At 64.0% G+C, this 9206-nt stretch overlaps 1 protein-coding gene across 1 annotated transcript; it reads left to right on the forward strand.

The window, feature by feature from the left end:
- The first annotated feature begins 1036 nt into the window (after positions 1–1036).
- On the forward strand, positions 1037–8564 carry SUOX (sulfite oxidase). The gene is made up of 4 exons (XM_077838836.1): positions 1037–1098; positions 3656–3722; positions 4683–4845; positions 5594–8564. Exons 2-4 carry the CDS (start codon positions 3667–3669, stop codon positions 7037–7039), a joined length of 1665 nt encoding a protein of 554 aa, XP_077694962.1. The 5' UTR covers positions 1037–1098; positions 3656–3666; the 3' UTR covers positions 7040–8564.
- Positions 8565–9206: the final 642 nt, after the last annotated feature.

Raw genomic sequence — 9206 nt, forward strand, 5'->3', positions numbered from 1 at the left:
TCAGGATCGCAGGACGGAGTCTCACTTACTCTGGTTTTGCGCTTGGGGCTGGGGGACAAGGGTAGATTTTTGCCACCTTTGCACTTCTGGTCTGGAGCTGTACGGGGCCTGGGCTGGTTCCCAGTGGAAATTAGAGCAGTCTCAGGGCTGCTCTAACGTACTGAGCTGGGACATGCAGAACAGCTATAGCGTGGAGCCCACCCTTCCTCCCTTGGTCTGCTGCTTAGCAGCCAGGGCTACTGTAGAGCCTTTCTACAAGCTGTATGCCTGTGACCGAACCCCCCCGCCCCCCTCCGGGGCAGGGCCTGTGAGTTTCTTGGGGCTGTTGGAGTGGTGTCCCAGGACCTTAGCCCAGGGCAAACTCCTGCATTCAATTCACAGTCCCGAGCAGCCCCTGGGGCTGGGAGCGGTGGGCGGATTAGGCTGTAGGTTAAGGTAAGTGGCTGGGTATCTCGTGGTGGAAAGATGGTACCCCCCCTGCTTTGGCCTCCGCTCCCTCCTGTAGCCACGAGCCCCGGGCTGCTGCCAGGGGCGAGGAACCGCGTGTAATTTACGGTAATGCCCCAGCCCGGGCTGGGAGCCAGAGCTGCACCCTGGTCCTCGCGCGGCCGGGCCTTGCCCCGTAGATCGCTGGCGGCTGGGTTTTGCCCTGGTGCCCCAATGAGCTGTGGGGAGGGGGAGGGGTCCCAGGTGAGTTTGCAGGTGCCCTGACGAGCCCCCCGCACCCCCAAATCCCACCCTCCCTCACTGCAGCCACGTCACCCCCGGGGTCAGGGCGACTGGCCCCAGGGCTGGCGCCCGCCCTCGCCCCCTGCGTGGGAACCAGCAGGCACGTGCTGCTCCTGGAGCAGGCCCCGCCCCCCGCCGGTTCCCCGCCCCCCCCCCGCGGCTGCCTCCCCTTCCGCTCCCCCAGCGGCTGCGCGCGGCCTCTGGCCCTTTAAATCGCCGCTGCCCCGCCCCAGGGGGCGGGGTTCGGCTCCACCCCTGACGTCACTCCCCGAGGACACGCCCGTCCCCGGCCTTAAAGGCGCAGGCTCAGGGCAGGGGGCTGGTTACGGAGCGCGGTGACGTTTCTTCCCCCGCGCGCCGTGGTCATAGGTGGGTGATAGGGGTGCGCTGGGGGCGCGTGGAGGGTTCGGGGGGGGCTGTGGGGTGCATGGAGGGTTGCCCTGGGGGCGGGGCGCTCTGTGGGGTGCATGGAGGGTTGCAGTGGGGGGTGCCCTGGGGGCACTGGGGTGTATGGAGGGTTGCATTGGGGGCAGGGTGCTCTGTGGGGGGGTTGCCCTGGGGGCGGGGCGCTCTGTGGGGTGCATGGAGGGTTGCAGTGGGGGGGGCCTGGGGACAGTGGGGTGCATGGAGGGTTGCAGTGGGGGGCCCTGGGGACAGTGGGGTGTATGGAGGGTTGCCCTGGGGGCAGGGTGCTCTGTGGGGGGTTGCCCTGGGGGCGGGGCGCTCGGAGGGTTGCAGTGGGGGGTGCCCTGGGGGCACTGGGGTGTATGGAGGGTTGCATTGGGGGCAGGGTGCTCTGTGGGGGGGTTGCCCTGGGGGCGGGGCGCTCTGTGGGGTGCATGGAGGGTTGCAGTGGGGGGGCCCTGGGGATAGTGGGGTGCATGGAGGGTTGCAGTGGGGGGGCCCTGGGGACAGTGGGGTGCATGGAGGGTTGCAGTGGGGGGGCCCTGGGGACAGTGGGGTGCATGGAGGGTTGCATTGGGGGCGGGGCGCTCTGTGGGGTGCATGGAGGGTTGCATGGGGGGGCCCTGGGGACAGTGGGGTGCATGGAGGGTTGCATTGGGGGGGCCCTGGAGACAGTGGAGTGTATGGAGGGTTGCATTGGGGGCAGGGTGCTCTGTGGGGGGGTTGCCCTGGGGGCGGGGTGCCCTGTGGGGTGCATGGAGGGTTGCAGTGGGGGGGGCCCTGTGGGGTGTATGGAGGGTTGCAGTGGGGGTTGCCCTGGGGGCAGTGGGGTGTATGGAGGGTTGCCCTGGGGGCAGGGTGCTCTGTGGGGTGCATGGAGGGTTGCAGTGTGGGGTGCCCTGGGGGCTGTGGGGTGCGAGGGGGGCTGCCCTGGGGGCAGGGCGCTCTGTGGGGTGCGAGGGGGGCTGCCTGGGGGCAGGGTGCTCTGTGGGGTGCATGGAGGGTTGCAGTGTGGGGTGCCCTGGGGGCTGTAGGGTGCATGGAGGATTGCAATGGGGGCAGGGTGCTCTGTGGGGTGCGAGGGGGGCTGCCTGGGGGCAGGGTGCTCTGTGGGGTGTGTGGGGGGCTGCCCTGGGGGGCAGGGCGCTCTGTGGGGGAGACTGGCTGGGGGTGGTGTTCTGGGACTCCATGGTGCTCTGCTTGTACATTGCTCCTTGCCCGGTGGGCGCTAAGGAGCATTTGGGGGCAGAGTCTGTACATTGTTCCCCTCTCCCACCTGTTCTGGGCTCCCCCTGGCAGGGTCTGGATAGGGATTTGGGCCATGTTGGGCCTCCCCTTCTTTCTCCATGTGCAGTGCCCAGTTGTATGGGGAGCCTGGTCCCCAAGTGTTTGGGGGGGCTGCAGGAGGTGGCAGAAACACCCCCCCAGCTGGCTGATGGGGGCAGGTGTGTTTGTGGGGATGGTTCTGGGAGGGGGTGACTGTGTGTGGCCTGGGGCAGATGGAGTAAGAAGTTCTTTCTGGGTTGATCTGGTCCAAATTCCTCTGTGCTCCTGTTCCCTCCTCCCCCAGCCTGGGGCAGCCTGGCCCCCACGTCCTGGGAGCTGATTTGCATTTGGTGACTCTTTAGCGGTTATTTTCCCTGCGGGCCAAGCTTGCTCTGACTCTGGCCGACCCAAGCACCTGGCTGCAGCCCAGTTTCTCTTTCATCCAGTTCGTAGATCCGATGCAAAGAAATCTCCGTCTCAGTGATTAGATCCCAATGGGCCGGGGCGGCTGCATCCAGGAGTTTGGGCAGGTTCCTAAGTCAGCTGAATCCCGTGGTGCCGGATGCCTAGAACTGGGTGTTGACTTGTCCACCTGCCTCATCCCCATCCCGACAAAGATCCCGTGCGTTCGCCCCCGGGAGCTGTTTGAACACGAGGTTAGGGGCTGTGGGGGGGGGTTTAAATCCAGACACGCAGTTGGTCTGGGCTGTGCTGTGGCCCCTACCCTGGGGGTTTAGAATGGAAGGAAGAGATCCTGCTGGGTAATCCCTCCGGGAAAACGAGGCCTGAACGCTCCAGGGAAACACGGCCTGAGAGGCTGGCGCTGGCAGGACCGAAGCCAGGAACTCTGCCAAGCTGGAGCAGGGCTCGGCTGCCCATTCCAGCCGCTGGATCAATGTCCCGCCTTCCTGAATGGTGGTTCGGCTTTGCGGACAGCTTCGCCAGTGGGGGCGGGAGGATCGGCCAAGCCAGCCATGTCCTGCCCCGATCCCTTTGCTGACTGATCTGGGAACTGTGGCTCGGACATGGCTCCTGGTGGCTGGTCTCCGGTTTGAGCTGGGACCCCCCCAGCAGAGGTGTGCTCATTGCTGTGGGATCTGGGATACCTGCCCTGGGAGGAGGAAGCTGCTGCGTGTGCCCCTCGTGCCCCCCTCATCCCCCCAGGACTGTTCCTGCCTTGCTTGTTTGGGCATCTCGGGGGTTCGTGGGTTGCAGGCGAGGTCATTTATCTCTTGTTCTTTCGCTCCCTGCACAGGTCTGGCAGAGATGCTGCTGCTCAGACCCATCATGAGAGGACCCTGGGGCCTCCAGAGAACACCTAGGTATGAGAGGCATTACAGCTCCCCTGCTGCTCCAGCCCTGGGCCCCCCAACACCGCTCCGCTGGTGAACCTCGATCCTGCCCTGCAGCCCCCTGCTAGCCCAGTTCCCTGCCTCCCACAGCTCTGCCGGTGCCCCTCACTCCCCAGCCCCCTGCTAGCCCAGCCCTGGGCTCCCCTGCAGCTCCGCTGGTGAACCTCAGTCCTGACCTGCAGCCCCTAGGATCACAAAGAGAAAAGCAGGGGAGGGAACTGGAGTGAACTTCCTTTGGGATTCTCTTTAGGGCAGCTGCTGCTTTGACACCTTGCCAGGATTTTGCAAAATCACCCGGGGCTTTAATCTGATCTGGGTTCTAATCTAATCTCTGCGGTCCCCCTGCAGACAGTTCTCAGCCCCAAGGGAGCCCGAGCCCGAGAGCAGGAGTATTTCATCTGGTATGGCTCTATGGCTGGTAATTTTGTCGGACGTGTGGGGGAGGAACACTGGGTTAATGTTCCACCGGGTTCTGGACTGGGAAGGAGTCCATGGACCAGCTGCCGAAAGCAGCTCTCAAAGGAACAGCTCACGCCAGAGGGAGCCCGGTGGCTGGAGGCTGAAATGCAGCCACCTCTGGGGTGGCAAGCGGCAGTTGCTTAACAGCCGCACAGCAATGGTCGCCTAGCAAAGGAGGCGAACAGGACTCCTGGGTCTGGCAGGTATTACTTTAGAGAGGCAGAATGTAATTAGCTGGGTTGGAAGTGGGCCAGAAACGTGGGGAAGGGGGAGAGCACCCCTTGCTGAGCCCCACCTTGCTCCCCACAGCACAGCACCCCCTAGTGCCACAGTGGGGTCAGCCCTGTACAGAGAGCGCCCCCTGCTGCACAGCCAGTACTGGTGATGGGCTTGCACCCTGGGTGTCCTGTAGATCCCAGGGAGGTTGCTGAGGGATTTTTGCCCTCACTGAAGCCCTGGTTTCTCCCCCAGGTTGGCAGCTGTGGCCTGGAGGTCCCACCCCCAAGTCTGCACCCCCTCCCGCACTTATGACACCTGGAGAGCTGGCGACGGCAGCCAGAGACGGAAGGTCATGGCCGTGGGGGCTCTGCTGGGCCTGGGCGCCGGCCTGGCCTATGGAGATCACCGCAGGCGGGTGAGGAAGGAGCTGGGACCAGCATCATGGGGTCGGTGGCTCCCCGGAGCCTCCGTGGAGTGGGAGGGGCCCGTGCTGGGGGGAGGCGCGGAAGCAGCAGATGGGGAGGCAGTGGGTACTGGTGCTCAGCTCTCTGCCTCAGGGCACAAAGGTGGGGAAGGAGGCATGGTCTAGTGGTTAGAGTGGGAGGGCTGGGAACCAGGACTCCTGGGTTCTCTCCCCAGCTCTGGGAGGGGTGTGGGATCTAGTGGTTAGAGTTGGGAGCCAGGACTCCTGGGTGTTGTCTCTGACTCTTGGTGGGGCATGGGATCCAGTGGTTAGAGCTGGGAGCAGGACTCCTGGGTTCTGTCTCTGGGAGGGGCGTTGGATCCAGTGGTTAGAGCTGGGAGCCAGGACTCCTGGGTTTTGTCTCTGACTCTCGGTGGGGCATGGGATCCAGTGGTTAGAGCTGGGAGCCAGGACTCCTGGGTTCTGTCTCTGGCTCTGGGAGGGGCGTGGGATCCAGTGGTTAGAGCTGGGAGCCAGGACTCCTGGGTTCTGTCTCTGGGAGGGGCGTGGGATCCAGTGGCTAGAGCTGGGAGCCAGGACTCCTGGCTCCACTCCCAGTTCTGCCCCTGATGTGCTGCATAGCCTGCGGTGCGTCCCTTCCCCCTCTGAGTCCCATTCCCCCGAGGCGGGTGGGGGGCCGGGCCCTCAGAGGCCTGTGGTGGACGTTGGCGGCCGCACTCGTGAGCCCATCTCTCTGCAGGCATCAGAGGCCGAGCCGAACGCTGTGGCCGTGCCCGGGGCACCGTACCCCGTGTTCACCCGCCAGGAGGTGGGGCAGCACCGCAGCCTGGCCGAACGGGTCTGGGTGACCTACGGAAGCGAGGTCTTTGACATCACCGACTTCGTGGAGCTGCACCCGGGGGGCAAGAGCAAGATCCTGCTGGCAGCGGGGGGCGCCCTGGAGCCGTTCTGGGCCATGTACGCCGTGCACGGCCAGGAGCACGTGCTGGAGATCCTGCGGGGCTACAAGGTGGGGGAGCTGAGCCCCGAGGAGCCGAGCCAGCCCGCCCAGGGGGACCCCTACTCCGGGGACCCCCCTCGGCACCCTGCCCTCAAAGTCAACAGCCTCAAGCCCTTCAACGCGGAGCCGCCGGCTGAGCTGCTGACCGAGAACTACCTGACGCCTAACCAGCTCTTCTTCAAGCGCAACCATCTGCCGGTGCCGGCCGTGGACCCCGCCCGCTATCGGCTGGAGGTGGAGGGGCCGGGGGGCCGGGTGCTGGTGTTCTCGCTGCCGGAGCTGAAGCGCCGGTTTCCCAAGCACGAGGTGACGGTCACCCTGCAGTGCGCCGGGAACCGCCGCTCGGAGATGAGCCGCGTCCGGCAGGTGAAGGGGCTGGAGTGGGGCGTGGCGGCCATCAGCACGGCCCGCTGGGGCGGCGTCCGGCTCCGGGACGTCCTGGCGCACGCCGGTTACACGGAGGAGGACGAGGAGGCCGGGGAGCGTCACGTCTGCTTCGAGGGCCTGGATAAGGACCTGAGCGGGGTGGCCTACGGCGCCTCCATCCCCTACCGTGCGGCCATGGGCCGCGGGGCCGAGGTGCTGCTGGCCTACGAGATGAACGGCGAGGAGTTGCCGCAGGACCACGGCTACCCGCTGCGGGTGGTGGTACCGGGCGTGGTGGGCGCCCGCAACGTCAAGTGGCTGGGCCGGGTCTCTGTGAGCCGGGAGGAGAGCCCGAGCCACTGGCAGCAGAACGACTACAAGGGGTTCTCGCCCGCCGTGGACTGGGACACGGTGGATTTCGCCACGGCCCCCGCCATCCAGGAGCTGCCCGTCCAGTCGGCCATCACGGACCCCGCGCCAGGCGCCACCGTCCCACCCAGGGAGCTGACGGTCAAGGGCTACGCCTGGAGCGGGGGCGGGCGCGGCGTGGTCCGCGTGGACGTCTCGCTGGATGGCGGCCGGACGTGGCACGTGGCCGAGCTGATGGGCGAGGAGCAGCGGCCGGGCCGGGCCTGGGCATGGCGCCTGTGGCGGCTCACGGCCCCCGTCCCCCCCGACCGCACGGAGCTGGACCTCGTCTGCAAGGCCGTGGACACCAGCTACAACGTGCAGCCCGACACGGTGGAGCCCATCTGGAACCTGCGGGGGGTGCTGAGCAACGCCTGGCACCACGTCCGCGTCACCGTGGCTGAGGATTAACGGGGGGGAGAAGCACAGGGGAGACATGCAGCCCCCTCCCCCCCACCCCACGCAGCGCCCTCTGTCTCCGGATGGATAGAGATGGGTGGCCGAGTCAGGGAGGGAGTCCCTGAAATGGATCCACCCAGCCCCAGGGGGAGCTTGGAGAGGCCGATTCAGGGGCAGCTCTCCCCTGCCCCCCCCCGCTTCTCCAGGGCTCCCTTCCCGGGGGCCTGGCCTAGGAACGATCCTCTCTCTGGAGGGGTCTGATGGGCAGGCAGAGCTGAGCAGTGACCCTCAGGGAGGAGGCGGGGGGACAGAGTGGGCTAGTAAGCCAGGGGCTGCGGCCCTTTGTGAGATGAGTTTGGTGGGTCTCAGCCTACTTCCCACAAGGACAGGGGAGTGGGTCCTTGGCACTGAAATACCATTCCAGCTGGCCCCACACGGCCCCTCTGCTGGCAGCCCCGACAGGGAGCCCCAGCCTGGACCGGGCTGCGGGGATGGTGGTTATCCCTGGAGGCAGGTGGCCCCCGGAGCGGGCTGGGGCAGGCTGGCAGGGGCACGGGGAGAAAGCTGTTCCAGGCCCGGGCCAGGACAGCAGCGCCCAGTTCTCCCGCTAGTGCTGTTATTCCTGCCCACGTCCCCCCATTAACCCAGCGTAAAATCCACCCCCTGCCCTTTCCCTGCTGGCTGCCGTCCCCTTCTCCTCACCTGCCCTTAGTGCTCTGGGCCCCCTCCGCGCCAGCCTGTGCCTTCTGGTTCAGAGCCTCTTCATCCTCTGCCCCCTGGCGCTGCCCCAGCATGGCCCAGCGCCCTCCTGCCACGTCGCTGGCCTGTTCGCCGACCTATCCACTGCGTCTCAGCCTGGGCCCTTCCTCGTTGCTGGGCTCCCCCCACAGCATGGGGCAAACACCTCGGCTCTTCCTGTCCCATCCCTGGCGCTGTTACAGGCCATGCCAAAGTGTGATGACTCTACAGCCATGGGAAGTGTCAGATGCAGGTGGCCATAAAGATTGTGCTGGGTTATGGACTCGTCTTGTTAATTCACAGGCCAGCTGGCTGCCCACCAAGGCTTTCCAGGGTTAACCATTGCCTGGGGTCAGGCTGAGGTTAAAAGTCCGGGGGTGGAAGTCCGGGGCGCCTGCTCTGTGTTCTCCTCGCAGCAGGAGCTGAGCATGAGTCTGACGAGCTCATGTCCTGGGCCGGGGAATGATCCAATTTCTAAACAGATCAAACCACCACAGCCAATCTGCCCAGCCTGGCTCTGCTGGTGCCATCTTCCTCAGGCTGGGATCGAGAGGCAGGTGAGGGGACTTTCCTCTGATCCCCCACTAGGAAGATGCTACATAAATGTCCCCCTGTGCTGTGGTCAGTGGCTCCCTTGGCTGGTCAGTCTGCAGGTATGTTAAAAGCCATAAGCTGTATGCTGGCCAGGAATTCTCCACCAGGATGTGTGGCTTCCCCCAAAGTGAAACTTTTCCCCAGGAAAATTTCAGGTTTTTTTTCTGTTGAGAAAATGTTTAAATAAAATCTTTACTCTGAGGCAGACCTGACTATGACCTGTCTGGTTTGTCGAGCTCTACTGAAATGGTTCATTGCAGGTTAGTTCCGCATTAATCCCACCCACGTGCCTCCTGGGGGTTGTGATTTTGGTGCCTCGTCCCCCATTCTCTGTGGCCCAGCTGCCTCAGAACTACTAACCAGGGTATGTGATCAATCGCTGAAGTCAGCCTCTGGACCAGACGCCTGGAGGGGAGCTAATGTGATGCGGATCTTTTTAAAAAGGCTCCAGCAGTGATCCTGGCAATTACAGGCCGGTAAGTCGAACATCAGTACCTGGCAAATTGGTTGAAACTATCGTAAAGAACAGAATGACCAGAGAGCAAGATGAACGTGGTTTGGTAAAGGGAAATCATGCCTCACCAATCTACTAGAATTCTTTGAGGGGGTCAACAAATGTGTTGATCCAGCGTACTTGAACTTTCAGAAGGCCTTTGCCAAAGTCCCTCACTACTGGGTCTTAAGCAAAGTAAGGAGTCACGGGATAAGAGGGAAGGTCCTCTCGAAGGTCAGAAACAGGTTAAACAATAGGAAACAAAGGGTAGGGATAAATGGTCAGTTTTGACAGCTATCATCATCGTGTTCCTATTACTCCTCTGGCATTTAGGGCAGCGACGAACCTCCTCCG

This window comes from Eretmochelys imbricata, chromosome 20, assembly GCF_965152235.1.
Source record: "Eretmochelys imbricata isolate rEreImb1 chromosome 20, rEreImb1.hap1, whole genome shotgun sequence".
In the NCBI taxonomy this organism is placed as follows: domain Eukaryota; kingdom Metazoa; phylum Chordata; order Testudines; family Cheloniidae; genus Eretmochelys; species Eretmochelys imbricata.